This window comes from Nannobrachium achirus (assembly GCF_963921795.1).
Source record: "Nannobrachium achirus genome assembly, chromosome: 9".
NCBI lineage: Eukaryota > Metazoa > Chordata > Actinopteri > Myctophiformes > Myctophidae > Nannobrachium > Nannobrachium achirus.
The window spans coordinates 42,990,915-43,010,914 of NC_137818.1; the positions used below are offsets into that span (position 1 = coordinate 42,990,915).

At 43.5% G+C, this 20,000-nt stretch overlaps 1 protein-coding gene across 1 annotated transcript in view; it reads right to left on the reverse strand.

Annotated features, from left to right (window-relative positions):
- myt1b (myelin transcription factor 1b) overlaps nt 1-20,000 on the reverse strand; it is a gene marked incomplete at both ends in the record, with an annotated part of 135,249 nt that overhangs the window by 44,361 nt on the left and 70,888 nt on the right. The window contains 2 exon segments of the mRNA XM_080732784.1: nt 2,125-2,222; nt 2,225-2,233. Of these exon segments, the coding sequence (XP_080588910.1) occupies nt 2,125-2,222; nt 2,225-2,233 (107 nt within the window).

Here is a 20,000-nt window from a genome sequence, read left to right on the forward strand (position 1 = left end):
AAAGTCCAGAGTACAGAGTCTCTGTATAGTAAGAGATGTGTGCTGCTCTGAGGTGACAACCACGGAAGAAGAAGTACTGTGGCAGGACCACTCAGCCCTATAGGCTGCTGCTGTACGTTATCAATTATGTCCCCATGCACGCATGCGCGCGCGCATGTGTGTGTGTGTGTGTGTGTGTGTGTGTGTGTGTGTGTGTGTGTGTGTGTGTGTGTGTGTGTGTGTGTGTGTGTGTGTGTGTGTGTGTGTGTGTGTCTTCTGCTGTGCATTCTGACAGCTCTATGTAAATGGCTGGCTGGGGGCAATGACTTCAGAGAGAAGGTCACCCCTCGTCCCCCGGTGCACATAAATGACTCCTTTATTCATTTTCAGGTTTACAAGACGAGCAGGGGGGTAGTGTGCGCGCGTGCACGTGTGTGCGTGTGCGTGTGTGTGTGTGTGTGTGTGCGTGTGTGTGTGTGTGTGTGTGCGTGTGTCTGGGTGGATGCGTGTGAGGGGTGGGTGTGTGGACTGGGTGTGGTAAAACTGTGTGTGTGTGGTGTGTGTGTGTGTGTGTGTGTGTGTGTGAGAGAGAGAGAGAGAGCGAGAGAGATGGAAAGAGGCAGTGAATCGGCATTCACGAGAGGACGCGCGGAACCGACCGACATCTCCGAAACAAAATGGCCTTGCGGACATCAACTGCCAATTAAGAGAGCCTCCTGCCTCTGCCTAACACCATGTTTGATAACCCCGCCCCCCCTCCGCTTGCACACACACACACACACACACACACACACACACACACACACACCTCCCAGCTCTCCATACTTTTACGTTAATAATTCACATGCCAAGCCAAGTGGAGGGAGAGGGGTGGGGGGAGGGGCAGTGCGGAGGGCGGGGAGGGGACGTTACGCGAGAGACAACGTGGTCTCTTGCGTCGTACAACGCAATGGCTCATACACACAGGCGGCAGAGAGAGAGGAAGTGAGTTTGTGTACATGCACTTTACGTTTGTACAGAGAGAGAGAGAGAGAGAGAGAGAGAGAGAGAGAGAGAAGAGAGAGTAGAGAGAGAGAGAGAAACGCTGTTAGGCGTTTGCATCCTTGTGAGTCATCGAATTGTTGTATGGATTGGCCGCGGGAGTGCTACTTCTACTGATGACCAAACCTTTCCCCAACTACTCTCTCTCTCTCTCTCTCTCTCTCTCTCTCTCTCTCTCTCTCTCTCTCTCTCTCTCTCTCTCTCTTCTCTCTCTGCCCAACACACACCAACTGTTTCTCTCCCACCCAGTATCGACAAGTCCCGGGGGTAATAAGAGCAGATTCTGTGACATGTGTGTGTAAGGGGGGAGGGGGGAGGGGGGAGGTGAGCGGTGTTAGGGGAGGATGTGCGCACCGCTTCCTTGCACTCATAACTCGCTCCTCTACAGCAGGAAATCAAACCAAATCAATAAAAGTCCATCTCTTCTGATAACAACCACCCTTCTGCTTCCCTCTGATGGCCGGGAGTGGTGGGGGGAGGGGGGTTGTAGAAGGAACAATATGAAACTAATATTAATAATCCTTTTACTGGACACATGGGGAGGGCTGTGATGCCTCTCTCCACCCTATTACCCTGTCTCATCACCACCACTCTCCCTCTTTCAATAGCGTCACTTGAAAAAACACTGACCTTCTGTTACTCACAAGAAATACTTTTCATATATTACTGTGAGGAAAGTGAGCTGCAGAGAAGAGGGGAGAGAGAGAGAGAGAGGAGAGAGAGAGAGGATGATAGGAGCAGAGAAAGCCACTGTTTTCTCTGTAATGTTTATAAGGAATGTCTTTTTGAGGACGGTGGGGCACCTCAAGGACACTTTTACGTTTCTACTTATTCTTTCCTGAATCAAAAACAGAAATCCTCAAAAGTAGCATGCTTCGCGGAACTATGCTGAATCTTTGCAAGAACAGAGCATGGCTGTGGGGACGTACGGAGAACAGGAAGGGAAGATTTGATGTGCTTCATTTACCTACTAGCTACTATGTGTGTGCACTCGTGATGCCTGTGTGTACGTATACAGTAGTACGCACACAGCGAGAGTTCTCATAATATGTATGTATGCAATCCATGTAGTAGTGTGTCCATGGGTGTGTGCGCGCCTCTCACCGTGATTGGTCGACGGCTCTGCAGTCTCTGGGAGGCCTGGCAGCGGCTGCTGGTCCTCTCGCCTCCTCGCGTCCACCGCTGGTTCACCAGCTCCCCCGAAACTCATTCTCTACGGAGAGAGAGAGGGAGAGAGAGAGAGAGAAAGAGGGAGAGAGAGAGAGAGAGAGAGAGAGAGGGGAGAGAGAGAGAGAGAGAGAGAGAGAGGAGAGGGAGAGGGAGAGCTGTCATTTTTTCGCTCACCCCGCCACGGACGGAAACGGCGCTCATCAGGAGGGGGAGGGAAAGGGGAGGACTGGGGGATGAAAAGGTGGAGACAGGGAGGAGGGGAGGAACACGGGGGGGATGCAGAGTGGGGAGTGGTATGGGGGGGGGCGGGAGGGGGGGGGGGGGCGTAGCACTCAAGCATGCACCACACACTCTTTTATTAACTAAAGGAAGAACACAAAACACACACCATTGTACAAATACACAGACCTACACAAGGACACATAGTGCATGTGCATGTGCAAGTACACACACACACACACACGCACACACACAAACACGCGCGCGCACACACACACACAGTGGGCTCGCTTAAGTGCCCCAGCTGGGGTCCCTGTCAGTCTGCTATTAGAATCAATCAAATTTGCGCAATTTTATTGAGCTTTTTTCTTTTTCAGGATGCATATATAAGCAGGTTTAGAGGGGGGGGGGGTTTATGAGGCAGAAGGGGGGGATGGGTAGGGTACTGTAGGTGCTGGTGGGGGTCTGAATGGTCAGTAAATAATGAATCATCCATAAATCAAGCCTCTTTTCCCCTGCACCCCCCCCAATGCCCCCCCATCCCCCCCTCGCCTTTCTTTTTTTTCATCAAGGTAATAGCCGCTCGCTCCATCTTGTGGATCGCCACGATCTATTACAAACCCCTTCGCTCTTCACGCCGCAGCACAAACCAATTACAGACACTTAGGATCAACTTTGAAAAACACCAACAACAATGGCATCGCTCTCAGTGTTACAAATGGGTGAATTAACAACGCTGGATTTTACAGTGCAATAATAATACGTTGGATGATTCATTTCAATTGTTCTCTTCTGTGTGCGACGTTTAGAGACGTTAGCAATGCTGGTGTTAGATCTGAGTTCATGTGGAGGGTCTTTTCTCACGTGATGAGGAAGACCTCATCACGTGAATGCCCAAGGGCCGAACTATTAACGTTGCTTCGAGACACTTCCGAAAAGTGTGGACAGCTGAGCTCCTCCTGTGCTAAGAGCAGTAGTACACCCTGAGCGTGTACAATAGGGATGGGACGATATGAACATTTCATATCGCGATTATTCTGTAAAAAGAAATCGTGATGCACGATATTATCGCGATATTCAAAATCCATTATCCTGGTGTGGAACATTTGCCAAAAAATAGCAGATCTACAACGTGTCGCAAGCTATTTTTTGGCAAAGACATTTGATAGAGAGTGAAAAAAGACTGTATCAAGTACGTATATTATACTGTAAGTACCTTTTACCAAAGGCTTTAAGTGGTACCGGATATGCAGCTTGGGCAAATAAAAGGTGAATTGATCCCAGTGCATGACGGAGGACGATATCACGATAAATTCAATCTCCACGATACGATTATCGTGAGTGTTGTTTATCAGGATAAACGATAATATCACGTATCGTCCCATCCCTAGTGTGCAAATGACACCAAGTGGACCCCAACGGTACATTCAGTTTCACACTCAAAGTTAAACTAACACTGAGGATTATACTGTGCAGTGAAAGAGCTCGCTCTTTTTTCCAGTACTCTCTCTCTCTCTCACCCTTTCTCTCTTGCATTTTTCTTGCTCCGTTTTTTGCAGCTGAAATGATATGGTGAAACTCTATTCGTTCGCAAGATATCAGTACCCCTGATAGGTTTTCACCTTTATTTCACCTGTGCGTCTTTTGGAGTGCGCAGCAGAACACAGTGGAGAAGAAAAAAGAAGCAGTGCCCTTGAGGGAGTGCTCCCCCTCCCCTCAAACACCCAGGGATGAACTGTCTTGACTATTTTGGTCTGTTTGTCTTTTCTAGTTCTACAAGACAGCAGTCAAGCAGTCTACTCACTTTAACCCATTTAGGCCTAGAATTATTGAATGCTCTAAATATTGAAAAATAGCAGATATACAAGCTCGCAGCGTGGCACCGAGTGCCGCACTGCGAGCTTGTAGATCTGCTAGTTTTGGAAAAAAGTTGTGAAAATGTGTGCAAATCTTTGAATATGTGTATTTTTAAAGCGAATGTTTGTAACTAAATGTTGCTTCTGGGGTTGGTCCCTGGAACTAGATATTTTGAGATGGGGGTTAGGGCCCATCTGATATCAGTTTGGGGGTCCTTCACATGAAAACGTTTGAGAACCACTGACATAGTAGTTGCTCAAGAACAGACTAACTGAGCTCCGGTTAAGTGAAAAGGACCTTTTCTTTGACGATGGCTGGCCAGATTGCTGACATAGAAACTTTGGCTTTTCAAAAAACCTTAGAAGGATTCAAAAGACACTTATAGAATCGGGTCAAAATTCTAATTTTCACAATTCTTTAAAAATAGCAGATCTACAAGCTCGCAGCGTGGCACTCGGTGCCGCGCTGTGAGCTTGTATATCTGCTATTTTTCAATAGTTAAAGCATAAAATAATGATACACAATAATGTGTACCCGTTCTGAATGGGTTTTAATCACATCATGAACCTTATAGCATCCCTACTCTGGGCATTGTCATAATTGTCAAACATTCTGTTAAAATAGCAGATCATCAACTTGGCTATCAACTATGAGCTAGTAGATCAGCTACTTGGCAGAGGGTTTTATTTTGGTGCGGAGGGAAAAAGCAGTCCAAGAAGCAGTCCAAGAAAGCAGCCCATAAGCATATTATCTCCCCTGGGACATAATGTGCTTATGGGGTTCAGGCAATGCTACCTGTGAAGTTGGTGCCCTACCCGACACCAGGAATCAGCCAGGATTTACATTTCTCATTGGATGAATAGTTATTTTAACATACATACATATTAGTTCAAATAATGTGTTATTAATTCAAATAACTTCTGGATTCCAGCTTTACTACGATTGAAATACACTGCCAATACAGCAGTAATGTCACTAAGATTTTTGTCAATACCAACAGACATACTGAAGCAGCAGCTCTGTCTTGTCCTTGCTTTCTTGTGGTGTTTTGATTATGTGATTCATTCCACTGTTATTTAGTTGTTTTTCTTTTGGATTATTCTTTGAATGGAGCCCAGAGACTAAGTTACACGTTATTCTCTTACAGTATATTCACATGCCGGACTAATGAGACGTCAGACTTTTTAAACATGGGGGGAGAATGGTTCCCTCAATCAGATACACTGCAGGTCATTTTCATCATCACTTCAATTAACACTGAGGATTTCACAGCATACTAACATGAAAATGTGTTTAGATGAGTGCTGTATATCAAACTATTTCATTGTACATTCAGTGGCAAATTTGAAATCACTGCAAGACTTGTACCGTATGTTAGTGGTCTGACAAAAGCAGATTGCTCCTGTATGTGAACCTGCACAGTAACATCATCCTCATTGACCATCATAACACCATAAGACAACAAAAGGCAGCATGTTCAGAGTCCCAAAAAGCAGACCAGCACAGCCCAGCCCGGCACCCCCACCCCTCCCAAAACCCCTCCCTGCTTGTCCATTCCCCATCAGCCTTCCACCCCTCCTCCCCACGTTGCCCATTTCCATCTGAAGCTGACCCAGCCCAGCGCGCAGCGCAGCCAGCACTCTGCAAAATGCTTGTTTATCAACTTTCACTACATCCCCCCCTCGGCCAAAAAGTGATTACAGCAGCAATACTGCTCGTCTACATCTCTATCTCTGTCTCTCTATCTCAGCTCTCCTCTCGTTCGGCCTCCGTTCACGTGTACACACACGCACACGCACACGCACGCACACACACACACACACACACACACACACACACACACACACACACACACACACACACACACTATTTTCTCTCTCTTTCTCTCCCTTCCTGTCTCATATGCCCTCATCCCTTGAACCGTTAGTGAAGTGAGACTGGGCTTTGTGCGATGTAGTTTGCGGGCAGCAAGAGTGAGGACCAGTAGAGCTGAGAGCTGTTTCATAAAGGCCAAATATATACTGTACCAGGCCTCCGCTGTGTCCCTGCATGCGTACACTATACACGTCTCCACTCTCTGAGTTACAAAGCTGCTCGTTCTATAAGCATATCAGAACCTACATCATCGTTGTCGGGTGAAAACCTTGTATGTCCAAAACCGTTCGTTTGCAGTTATAATTTTAAAATGATTTAAACTAGTGAAAACAGACGATCTACAAGCACAGCACGCCTCGCACTCGTTGTGTGCTTGTAGATCTGCTGTTTTCACTACTTTTGTGCGACGGTCATGTATGATGAAGCAGGGCTTTACTTTGCGAAAGAACGTACAAATTTGAAATTTGGAGATACAAGGTTTCCACCCGACAACGACGACATATAGGTTCAAAATTGATTATTTATTTGTTGTTATTGCCTTCTTTTTTTTCTTTTTTTCTTTTTTTGCTTTTGCATGGCTGTCTGTTGTGTTGGTCTAAGTGACAAGCTCATTTTACGGGGCGGGTGAGGGTTAAACAAAGACTGGCTGACTCTGTTTTTATCAGAGCTCACTCACTGAAGTCTGAAGACTGTGGTGAAAAGTGCAAAACACCCAAATCCCCAATGCCTTTTTGGAATGAATGAATGAATAAATACATAGGCTCAAGTAATGCTATCATAAGCTGTGACTTACTGTAGTGGAACAAAAGCTAATCCATAGGTAGCAGAGTATTGTACTTTGGTGAAATGTTTGTGCCAGCGTAGTGTATATCGCCGTTGTCGGGTGGAAACCTTGTATGTCCAAAAGCGTTCGTTTTGTATTTATCATTTAAAAAATGATTTGAACTAAACTAGTGAAAACAGCCGATCTACAAGCACACAAATCGCGAGGCGTTGTGTGCTTGTAGATCTGCTGTTTTCAATACTTTTGTGCAACAGGCTTGTATGGTGAAGCAGGGCTTTACTTTGCAAAAAATGTACAAATTTGAAAGTTGGAGATACGAGCTTTCTGCCCGACAGTGACGATATACTGTACACGTACAGGATCAGCTGTACACCGCTGTTCCCGTTAAGAAGGATTTAGAGACAACTTATTTGTGTAATTATGGGCAGAAGGACAAGGCTCCGCACAGCAAGACACATGGAATCCAAAGCTTTACGCAGTAATGTAGCCTCACACTCCCTGTGTCGTGGGCACCGTTACTGACATTATTTACAGTAAATCTATCTCATGTCAGCGTGCACCTTGTCAGCAACCGAGATGGAGTGTCTCGAGATGGATGGATGGTGTTGGTGATAGGTGTGGGGGTTGGTAGAGGAGAGGAGAGGAGAGGAGAGGAGAGGAGAGGAGAGGAGAGGAGAGGAGAGGAGAGGAGAGGAGAGGAGAGGAGAGGAGGGGAGATCAGAGGAGGGGAGATCAGAGGAGAGGAGGGGAGGGGAGGGGTGAAGGACAGCACCATGGTAACCCGTTTTGGGAGTAGGTCCCCCATGGGACGCACTTTGACCTCAGCAACTGAGAATAAACACAAGCATGTCACCGTTACGCTCAGAAAAAGTCCAGTGTATAGTCCCTCACTGCTTTACCCTATAACAAGGGTCTTCAACAGGGGGTCCGGGACCCCTAGGGGGTCCTCAGAGTTACTACAGGGGGTCCTCCTTTTTTATATTAACCACTTGAACCCTAGCGTCCATATTCTGAGAAAATAGCAGATCTACAAGCTCAAAACAACTTGCGCTGCGAGGCATTGTGAGCTTGTAGATCGGCTACTTTCGGCAAAGAGGTTTGGTGTAGAGGGGGGAAAAGAGCAGACTAAGTACAGAGTGAAAGGTCAAGTTTATTAAGTATTGACGGTTCAAGTGGTTAAATATCTGAAAATAGCCAAAATACAATGATGATTGTGCCGTCAAACGATTAAACTATATGGTATCTATGGGTTGTGTGGGGTCCCTGCTTCATCTCTCTCTTGACTAAGGAGTCCTTGGCCTGAAAATGTTAAAGACCCCTGCCCTATACCACATATTAATAAAAGCTCTTTTGATAAATGATCAAATACTGGATGTTTTTTTTTATCACTTTAATATTCTTCGCCTGAGCCTTGCTTTTTTCACATAAATCCACCCCGAACAGCCTACTTTTAATTCATTGAACATCCTTATTTATTTTCCTTTTATGACTGGTAAACCTTATAGCCTAATGGCAAAGATTCATTATTTCGAGGCTTTCATTATAAATGGCTCTCCGCCATTGAGAGTTTGGTCGACCCTGACACTCGCCTCGATTGCTTGGGTTTTTCTGATAGGCTTTGAATGACGAGGGTGCAATTTGTCCCAGCTGCTCCTCCGACATGTTTATTGCACTCCGTTTCTGCGCTGATCCCGAGGCACCTGCTGTCCTCTGCTCACCACGGCCCATTCAACCTCCTCCACAAACACAGCCAGTGGCGTCAGTTCAGTAAAAGCTAAGGTATGGCAACATGACTGGTGTCAAGACACCAGTCATGTTGCCATACCTTAGCAACGATGAAAAGTATATTTTATTATTTCCCCCTGTAGCCAAGGTATGGCAGCTGCCATAGCTTGCCATACCCAATTGACGCCTCTGTTTGGTTTCATGGTAACTAAAGAGAACTTCCTAGGCTATTAGAGGGCCCGCGATAAACGAGCAATCCCCAGTCTAAAACGAAGTGGCGTAAAGTAATTAAGTATAGCTGCATTGTAGGCTACAGTAGAGGTAGCCTATAGGCTACAATTTTGAGGTATTTGTACTTTACTTGAGTAGGCCTATTTCCGATTTGCAAAACTTTTACTTCTAGTCCACTACATCTCAGAGGCAAATATTGTACTTTTACTCAACTACAATTATTTGGAAACTTTAGTTAGGATAGTTAGGCTACTTTACACAGTTATAGACCTACATTATAATATTAGGCTATAAAACATACATGAACCACATAGGATATTTGAAAATAGTCATAGTAGGCTACAAGCTCACAACTTGTGAGCTTGTACTAGATCTGTTATTTTCAAACATTTTTTAGGCCTAGACCTAAATACTTTTACTTTTGGTGCTTTAAGTAGGCCTATATTTTAGATGCCAATACTTTTACTCAAGTAATTTTTTAATTCCAGACTTCTACTTAACAGAGTATAAGCTACTTCAATACTTTTATTTAAGTACAACATTTGATTACTTTTTTCACCACCGCTACAACAAGTGAAATGCAAATCAATGCCTGATTTCGTCGTACGACGGCGTCACGTGCAAGAAAAAAAAAAGAAGAAAAAAAAAAAGGCCAGCTAAAAACGCAGCAATGCATGCTTTGAGCAGTGAGCTTGAAGATCTGTTGTTTTCGGAGCGGGATACCGTCGTAACCTTAACCTTATTCAAATGGATAGACCATATTTCAAAAGAAAATTTCGAAGAAAAATAGAAAGCTTTTTTAATGTAGGAATCCGTTTGCTAATAGATGCATTAGCCTACGCACAGGTGACTAGCCTATATTTGTATTAGCCTATAAACAATTTACCCAGGAGGCTGAGGAGGGCAACTAATTACCTACGGGTAATGGTCCTATTAAAACTATATCAGACTACATCTGCGTTACTAAACAATCTACATTTCAAAATAAAAGAATGGTTTTCAACCAGTGGTCCGGGAACCACCAGTGGTCCTTGAGGGGGTCCAGGTGGTCCCCAGCTAAATGATGGAGAGTTGGTAACCAAATGGACCCTTATTGATCTTTAACTCCAGAGAGCGTAAAATGAAACCAAATGGTTTCATTTATGCTCTCAAGAGTTAAATTATTGTTAAATATATTATTACTTAATTTACAAGAAGTCTACACAATTAGAGAATGTAGGCTAGAAAGAAAAAATATAGCCTATATATATTTTGATGAATCTTTTGCCTGTTAACGACCAACAAATATAGATAAGTCTATATTCTAAGTTTTGGGTCTGAGAGACTAAAACATCTCATCAAATGGTGGTGGTCCGTGGTTCAAATGCCCAATAAATAATGGTCCTTGATATGAAAGGTTGAAAACCACTGCCGTAGCGTAGCCTATAGCGGATCTCCGCTTCCCAAATGCTATAGTTGTTGTAGGTCTACTACTATCCTACATCAACTAATGAAACGGCTAGCTAGGCTATAGTTTGATGCTACAAAACAGTTGGGCTTCCTATCCTATCGAACGACGGAAAGATGAAACGGGCTGAAACAGTGTGATCGGAGCGCTGTACGGAGCAGGTGCACATGTAATTCTCTGTGTATCATCGTCCCTCATCTCTTTCCTCCATCTTAGGACGCAGGTGCGTTGACGCACGCACGCACATTATGTGACCATCCGAGCAGAGCCCAGGAAGGATACAACACACACACACACACACACACACACACACACACACACACACACACACACACACACACACACACACACACACACACACACACCGCGCCTATGCTGCCTCTCGTCGAACTCTACTAGTAAGCAAGCACTGGCTCCCAACCAACATGATGACTTCAGATTCAGAATTCTGCTCTATTTGACGAGGGAACGACGCTTCAACCCTCCTCCGCCGATCCATGTTTTTTTTCAGACCCGCTTCTATAAGGACTTTTATCTGCGCATCACAAAAAGGCGGCTGACATTTGAAGAGAGCATCTCTGTTTCTGCTGCAGAGGATCAAATGGCCAACCCCTCCCCTCCCCTGCTCCCCCTCCACTCACTCTCTCTCTCTCTCTCTCTCTCTCTCTCTCTCTCTCTCTCTCTCTCTCTCTCTCTCTCTTACACTCACACACACACACACACACACGACACGCACACAAACACGCGCACGCATGCAAGGCGATGATTGGGAGTCCGGGTACAACGCCCATTGTTACAGCATAATTACGAAACTCGGAACTAAACTCCAGATATAGATCTATGATGGAGAATTAAAAACTCACGCTCACATCAAGATTAAAAAAATAGGCAATGATAAACATTGACGTGGGCTACAATGCATATAGGCTATTATACATCCGCTATTGCATAGAAGGTGAAATCAAAGGACGGAGGGGGGAGAAACGCTTCTTTCGTGAAGATAACAAGTGTAGGAGACAATATTTCTCGTTGAGTTGATATTTCCTTAAGCCACATTTGATCCGTCTCTCTCTCTCTCTCTCTCTCTCTCTCTCTCTCTCTCTCTCTCTCTCTCTCTCTCTCTGAGTCTCAGAGTAACGGCCAAGTGGATAAACAACACGCATCATCACCAACCAAGATTCTACGAGAGCACCATATGTCTTATTTCCAGTCACGTTCTTTCATAACATGCCGTATCTCTTCAAATATATATAAACTCCCCCCTGTGCGCTCGGCCAGTGCCTCGGTTACAGCCTACACGTTAATTGGTATCGCCACCTTGACCGGTTGATAGATGGGTTCAGAAAAAGGTAAATAAACCCGAATCGACTATGATCTATAACCTACTTTATGGCGTCAAAACTGGCGAAAGCTAAACGGTAAACTATTTGTAATTCTTATTGTCAAGCCGTTACTCGAGGAATCATAAAATATAAAGGGTAAATTAAACCATATAGGCTACATCGGCTGTGCTGCTTTAAGAGGCTGCTGAGTGATGGTTTAAACTAACCAATGCTGCTGCATCAAAGTTATACAAGAAACGGACCTATGAATGTGCGATTACTTGTAATAAATCTATTTCCAGCCGAACGTGAGAGCAAAAATATCACGAAATGTTTCATTACCTGCAATTCCAATATATTGCCTTTGGAAGGGGGGTTCGCGCAATGTCCTCGCTGTGCTCTGAGAGTTCGGGTCGCTTGTCAAGTAGTTTGTTTGAAAAGATATCCCAGTGTAAAGGTTTGAAAAAAAGGATAATTCTACTATCCCCGTTATGATATCCAGATATGATCAAGTGGAAACGGCGTTTCGGACTGGCCTCGCTCGGAACGTCGCAACCGGCGCAGAGCTCCGGATCAAGGCGTTATATGTTACTTGTTTGTAAGCAAAAAACATGGCTTCATTTGCCTTTGTCAGCGAGAAAACGTAATATTGACTTACCTTTCCCTCATGAGCCATTGTCCCCCCTCCTCCTCCTCTCCTCCTCCCCCTCCACCTCCCTCTCTCCTCCCTCCGCCCTGTGCCATGACATCACGGAAGCCGTAGTAAAACCTCGAGCATCACATGGGCAGGGTTTAGATACCCCCAGAACTCAATGGGCATGTGCAGATGCGTCAATTTGGGTATGGCAAGGTATGGCAGCTGCCATTGGCTACAGGGTATTAAAAAATGAAATGTACTTCTTAAAATAAATTCATCATGCCTGTTGCTAAGGTATGGCAACATGAGTGGTGTCTTGTCATGTTGCCATACCTTTGCTTTTGCTGAACTGACGCCACTGGGCATGTGTGTGTGTACTCTATACACACCCTTCTCTCTGCTTCCCTCCCCCTTTCTCTCACGCACGCACATATACACGCAGTGATGGAAAAAGTACTCTACTGCTGCAATGTAGAAGTACTCTGTACTGTACTGTACAAACGTATTGGTATCAAAATGTACTTGAGTAGCCTACCAAACGTAAAAGTAGGCTACTCTTTGTGCAGAATGTCCCATTTCAAGTTTTCAAGTGGATGTATAAAATGTATAAAAACTATTTTGAGACATGCACATGTGAGCTTGTAGATCGTCTATTTTCAAATGGCCGAAATGTATAGGGCTGAAGTGGTTAATGTATGTTTTGTAATAATATGATACTCGAAAGAAGAAGAAGAATCAAAATCTAAAAATTAACAATAGCTAAAGTTTTCAAATAATTGTAGTGTGGAGTAAAAGTACAATATTTGCATCTGAGATGTAGTAGAGTTATAACATTGGAAATACTCCAGTAGGCTACCTCAAAATTGTACTTAAAATTTAATTATTTACTTTCCACCACTGTACACACGCAACTTACAACTTCAATTAGAGTGGAGGCTTCTATGCTGGCCAAATACAGAATGAAATATACATGTTTCCCCGCAATTCCCCCACAGACGGGCATTAGAAGTCAGAGGCCATCATTTCAGTGTATTGCTCCATCTAGGTCCGAAGGGTGCATAGCCAATACAATGTGCGCCAGAAGGGGCTTATATTTCACCTCTCGCAGATAAATCTTTGATGGCCCACAAACGAAACGCATGCACGTTACAGCTGTCATGTTCTCTCTCTCTCTCTCTCTCTCTCCCTACCCCCACACGTCCTGGGAAGGTGGTACCGTCCAATAATTCATTCGGCGGACACTTTTTCTCCGAGTGGGAATTGATAGTAGTGCATGTGCACCGAGTTAGTATGTATACTATGCAATGCAGCATCTGATAATTTCTCTGTATGGAAGAGGAGGGGTAAAAAAAAAAAACAGTTTTTTTTAACGACACATCAGAGACAGGTCTCAAAGGAAGCCGTTATAGGCTAGCACCATGAGACGAGCTAAACTAAAAAATGATTTATGCTCTGGAGAGATGCCGGGGCTTCGTTTCGGGGAGCTATATGGGGGGAATTGATATCAAGTTTTATCTTTTGAAATAGGACGACGCAAAGACGCACCTTTCGAAGAAAAGGGGCTTCACAATTGCTGTCAAATATATCGCAATAGTCTTTTGCCATGCAGATGTTTAGTTGACAGCGGGCCAACGCGATCCATTACTGAATGTTTGCTATAGTTTTGGAGCTACAGTCTCATTAAGGGAACGGTGTCCGCTGTCACCAATACGAACGGTCTTAATAGTGCAACTTGGAGTCACTCCCAAATGTTGCACACACCGTGTATTTTTTTTTTCTTGCTTGCTGTTTTGAAACCATTAGTGGAAATGACAACCATTCATTACAAGCCATTTGAGAATAGTCCCCACAAATGCCATCCTTTATCTGCTGTCTCCACGCTGCGCACGCGGGGAATATTCAAAAAGCCAACCTTCAGCTTTCAGAAATTCTATTAAATCCTTATCTCTTTGCAGCAGGCTCTTTTTGTGCAATCCCATTGTTATGCATTGGAGCTGAAATCAATCACTGTGCGTGCACGCCGCATCAGTATGATTTCAGTTTGTGGGCGCGGAGAGGCGAGGATCCGCACGACGACAGCATCAACAATCAAGTAAACAAGAGAGAGAGGGAGAGAGAGAGAGAGAGAGAGAGAGAGAGAGAGAGAGAGAGAGAGAGAGAGAGAGAGAGAGATGTGCATAGGGTCGCTGCACTTGAAACCCCTGCAGAGTCGGTGCTATATAGCCCTCAGGTACGTCGTGGAGCCACAGCACACATAGAGGCCTTTTGCTGGACAATAGTTTGAAGATTATGAACAGCAGATAATACACATACAGTCCTATTATGTAAACACCCTCGATCAACTATGCCTACTATTAGTTTGTGAATAAAGTTTATGTTCAGAACCACTGACAGCTCCTGCGCGCTGCGTCGCAGGGTTCAGCAATCAGCACCATGGACAGCGGTCCTGTCTGCCGGTTCGCTCTATTAGCCTACTCTCTGCTCAAGTTTCTGATAGCAACAAAGATGTTTTGTCCACGGGTCTTTTTATTTATCTCCGCAGCGGCAGCTGCAGCATTCAGCTAGTTTTTGAGGCATGATGGACCTTGCGGTTCCATTTGGTTACATATTTACAATCTCTTTTTTTGTTGTTTTTTGTTTTAATTATTAAAAAGTTCGAGAACTACTGTTTTAGAGTTTTTTTTAGGCTAGGATTTAAGCTGCTAAAAATCGGGGCTATATTCTCAAACTTAATTTCACAATATAAAAGTTGTTTTCATTGCAAAATGTCATACTCCTCCACTTAATTATCTTAACGTTTATATAGTGAATAGTTTTACACACGGTACATCAGCTGGAAAAACTTTTTCCTCCATTGTTATAATCCGTCTGGATGCAGATGGCACGGAGGCCTCGCAGTCAATGGGCACGTTCGCTCCAGACTACAATTAGTATGGTGGCTATATTGTGAGGTAGCCAGTATAAATATTACATGGGGCAGCAGCTGACTGAGTGCTGCGGGGAGGCCCCTGCCGCTCCTGCAGAAGTCCCTCGACAGATGGAACAAGCCGACAGACCAGCGCAACAAAAAAAGTTTGTAATAAGCCCGCAGCCTGGCATTGTCCCCACGGTACCGGGGCCACACATTCCCCTAGGGGATGAGCCGTTCTTTGTCTGGACACTTTTCTGCAACAAGGGGTTAAGTTTCTGTTTAGACGCTGCCTCCAAGGAAGTTTGGTTTATCTACAAATAAAGAAAACACTGTGTTTCTTTTGTAATAAAAAGCTGACGCACAAACTAGGCTAAAGTGACACACAAAGTTTTAAAGCGGGGTGACAGTTGGTATGACAGTGATAATCCTCCTGCTTTAATCTCAGCGGGTCAAGGCTCCGATATCCAGGGTTTATATATTTGTACAAACATAATCCCATACGATTCAAACAATATATTATTTCAACAGTTAGGCTTAGTTATTGTTTAGCGTATAGGCTAATGAATTCGTCAGGAATTAGGAAATGTTTTATTATAAACATGTTCTAACTGTAAATTAGCCTACTTGTTCACGGTATATCGATGACATTGCTAAAACTTTAAAACAAATGGGTCTTAAAAACTATCTACAGGGGAAATATGTTTTAGCATGTTAAGAATTATCTACTGACCTAGAAAAGTGCGACACAGCTTCATCTTTGCGGTCCTCCCTTCTCTCTTTCTCTATCTCTCTATCTCTCTCTCTCTCCTGCCCCGCAGCGACCGCCGAGTGCTGACAAGTTTACTTTGAGTGAAACAAAGTTCACAAACTTCAGTTCAACTTCTCAGCCGGAGAGCTGGAGTGGGCGGGACGATGTGTTGCTTAACCCCAAGATAAGCCAATAGCGAGGCGTCCTGTCCTCCTGCTGCTGGTCCCTGAGCCAATCACAGCGCGCACACTCTCCGCTTTCAGTAATAACAATAGACAGAATTGCAACAAAGGACATTTACTGCGCATGGCTGATCAGTCAACTTCTGTGGCGTTTGGGCCAGCACCTTTCACACGACTCTTCTTTCAAATCTTAATAAAGTCCAGATAAAGTTCAGAAGGTGCCCCCCATCCACCCCCCCCCCCCCCCCCCACACACACACACACACATTATGTAGGCCTTGCTATATTTATTATTAGAATTCAAACACAAAAAAGAAAAGAAAAGTAAAATGTTTGTTTGTTATTAGCATTGATTGATTGAAGACTTTATTAGAAGTTTGCATAGGAAAAGGTACAGTTTCATGACGGTACAGTTCACTGGTACAAGGTCTACTAAAAGGAGATCCATGAAAAGACTAAGCTTATTTCCACTGGAAACCATTGAAGTATCTCATATATATATATATATATATATATATATATATATATTAAGGCTGGGACTTTAACTGATTAATTGCGATTAATTAATTACAGAAAATTAACGCGATTAAAAAAATTTACTCATTTTAATCGCACTTAGTTTTTGCACCACAGAACCTTCAGTTTCGGGCATACTGATCATAGCGATGCACTAACCAAGAAGAGACAACAAACGCAAAGGAAGAAGTAGCCGATCAGAGTGCTTTGCTTGGCCCAGTGGATGCGAAATTTAGATTTAAAAAACTCACTCGTTGATTCACTCGTACAACAAAATGTGTTTTACTTGAAAAAAAATGCTTCTCAGGTCAAATATCGATGTGCGATTAAAATGTGATTAATTGCGATTAATTAATCACAGAGCCTTTAATTAATTAGATTAAAAATTTTAATCGCATCCCAGCCCTAATATATATATATATATATATATATATATATATATATATATATATATATATATATATATATATATATAATATATACTTTGCATGTAAATTGCCCCAGTACATTTAAATACTGTTTCTCTTCCATCGCTAAATGCACCTGTAAACCCCTCCCCCTCCCCTTTCCCTGTACAATTGATGTCTGGCGGTTTCATGACTGTGACTTTATCACATGTTGCCATATCTGTCTGCAGCCTCCATACAGCTAGTTGAGGTGGCCATGTTGAGATAACTGCAGGCCCATTCAGTGTGTCTGTGTCTGGGACACAGACACACAGACAGGTCCTCCCTCCCATTACCAGATGGTGTGTCAGATAATAAGCCCCCTCCGCTGCTTGTCCCCCTCCTCCCATCTCTCTCTCTCTCTCTCTCTCTCTCTCTCTCTCTCTCTCTCTCTCTCTCTCTCTCTCTCTCTGGGATGTAGTGAAACTAATCAATCGCTGCTTTAGGGGCATTTTTCTCTGTATCTAATTATCTAATTGGGTTCTGTTGTCTTCTCCCAGGGAGAGGGCTTTGTACAGTAAAAGCTTTCTGGGCTTTCTTCAGAACTCAGCAGTATGTTGTAGTTTACTGTAAAAGCCGTATATCTGTTTTGCAACTACACTAACAACTATTAAACTCATTCTGTTCGCTCTTGTTTGTTCGTAACCTTTCAGTGTTCAGGTTCTACTGTATATTGTGGATATATAGGTTCCACAAAGGTTTTTGTGAAATTAGTTTTTAATCCCACAATACTTTCATCTCTCGACAAAAGTTATCCAAGTCATAAAAGACCGGGAAAGTATCTGTCATTTTAGATTTTAGTGGTGGCTATTCAAAAATAGCAGATACAAGCTCACAGTGCAAGCGTGTAGGCTACATCTTCTATTACAGCTTCTATTTTTGAACATTTTTGAAAAAGTTTGAAAACTGCTGATTTGTAGGTGTTTGTAGAATGGGTTAAAACAGAGTCTGGTCCTGAGAATACGTGTAATCTTTCTGACCATTTCCTCAATGTTCACCCCCTGTGCTGCCAATGTTGCCTTGTCTTTATGGCCCATGAGGGGGGAGAGGATTCACAGCTTATTAGAATGGCTTTCAGAGAGGTGCTGTGAACAAAGGGGGTCTCTCACTTCTATATAAAGGGGAACCGCGAGGTCTTTTTAATGCTAGTTTTCTTTTTTTTATCGGAGGTTGCCAGACAGCCTCTTGTAGTATTCACCGTGAGGAGCGCAGCACCCTCTCATTATAACTTATATGTCCCCTCTTCCCCCTACACTGTCAAATCCTGAGTGTTCATTTAACTCTGAGTGTCCAAATGGAATCCAATATGGTTATATTGATGCTCTGCATCCAGATTAAATAGGACAATGGTCAACTGCACGCACGCACACACGCGCACACACGCACACACACACACACACACACACACACACACACACACACACACACACACACACACACACACACACACACACACACACACACACACACGATATATGAAAAACATGACACTGATGACCTAATCAAATCCTGGATATCCATACATGGAGACAACTGGATCATCACCTAGATCTCCATATATGGAACTGACCTCTACCTCTGATTCCCAGATGATTCCCTGTTAGAGCAACCACACTAATAGAATCCCTTTTATGCCCATCAATATTATGCCCATATCTGGGAATGCCCATATATGGACATATTGTGTCAGTCTAACCAGTGTGGTTGCGCGACATGAGTCACACTTATTAATTCTGTCCTTCTGTTCCTTTTATGCCCACATAATATGGAGATCCCTGATGTCATCAATAATAAGCCCATATATGGGAATTCCCATATATATAGCCCATATTTGGTAATGCCCATATGTGGACGCCATAGGGTGGACGCTCCATATATGACCAAAACAGAATTCCTTTGCAAAGCAAGACTGCATCACTTGGATCTCCATATATGAAGATCAAGACACTGACCTCAGCAAACCCTGGATATCCATACATGGAGACGACTGAATCGTCACCTTGATCTCAATATATGGAGCTGCATGGTCAATACCTCTACATCTGACCTCACGGACTCCATATATGTATATAGCTGACCTGTTCTGACATCACAGTGATGACTTGACCAGCTCAGCAGAAGGGTATACATGCCAAAGCACATTATTATTATTTGTATTATTATTATTAGTGTGGTTGCTACAGGCAACACACGATTGTATTCGGTACGAGAATCTTTTCCCAGCAAAGTGAACCTGTGTTTCGTAAACTTTCTGAGTAATGTTATCCGGGTCGGGCGGCTGCACAACAGAAAAGGGAAGCTTTTGGTCAAGAATTTGTATCTCTATTTTCATTATCATTTCAAATATTAACTTTCTTTTGAGCTTGCGGACAAGACAATGGATTGATTCTCATTTCTCTTTCTTCAGTCAAATCCATTCATACGTCTGTAACCCAGAGGTTTGTACTGTGTTGAGAGCCCACAGCCACACACCTGTAATAAAGCTGAAAGCAAAAGTTGAGTTTAAAGCTGCAATCCATAACTTCTTTGTCCCGCCTGGGATTGACACCTGAGTTTCCTGCGTGAGAACATTTGTACCCACTTGGCATGGGGGAGATCTTGTACTCAGTGGTGTAAAGTAACTAAGTACATTTACTTAAGTACTGTACTTATACAGTTTTGATGTATTTACTTGAGTTTTTCCAGTTTTCAGTACTTTTACTTCTATTCCACCACATGGGATCCAAATATTGTACTTCTACTCCACTACATTTATTTTAAACTTTAGTTACAAGTTACTTTTCAGATAGAAATTATAATATTATAAAACTTACATAGCCCTATTTTATACCTTGGTCATTGAAAATAGCCAATCTACAAGATCACAACGCGTTGCATCGCAACACATTGTGAGCTTTAGATCTGCTATTT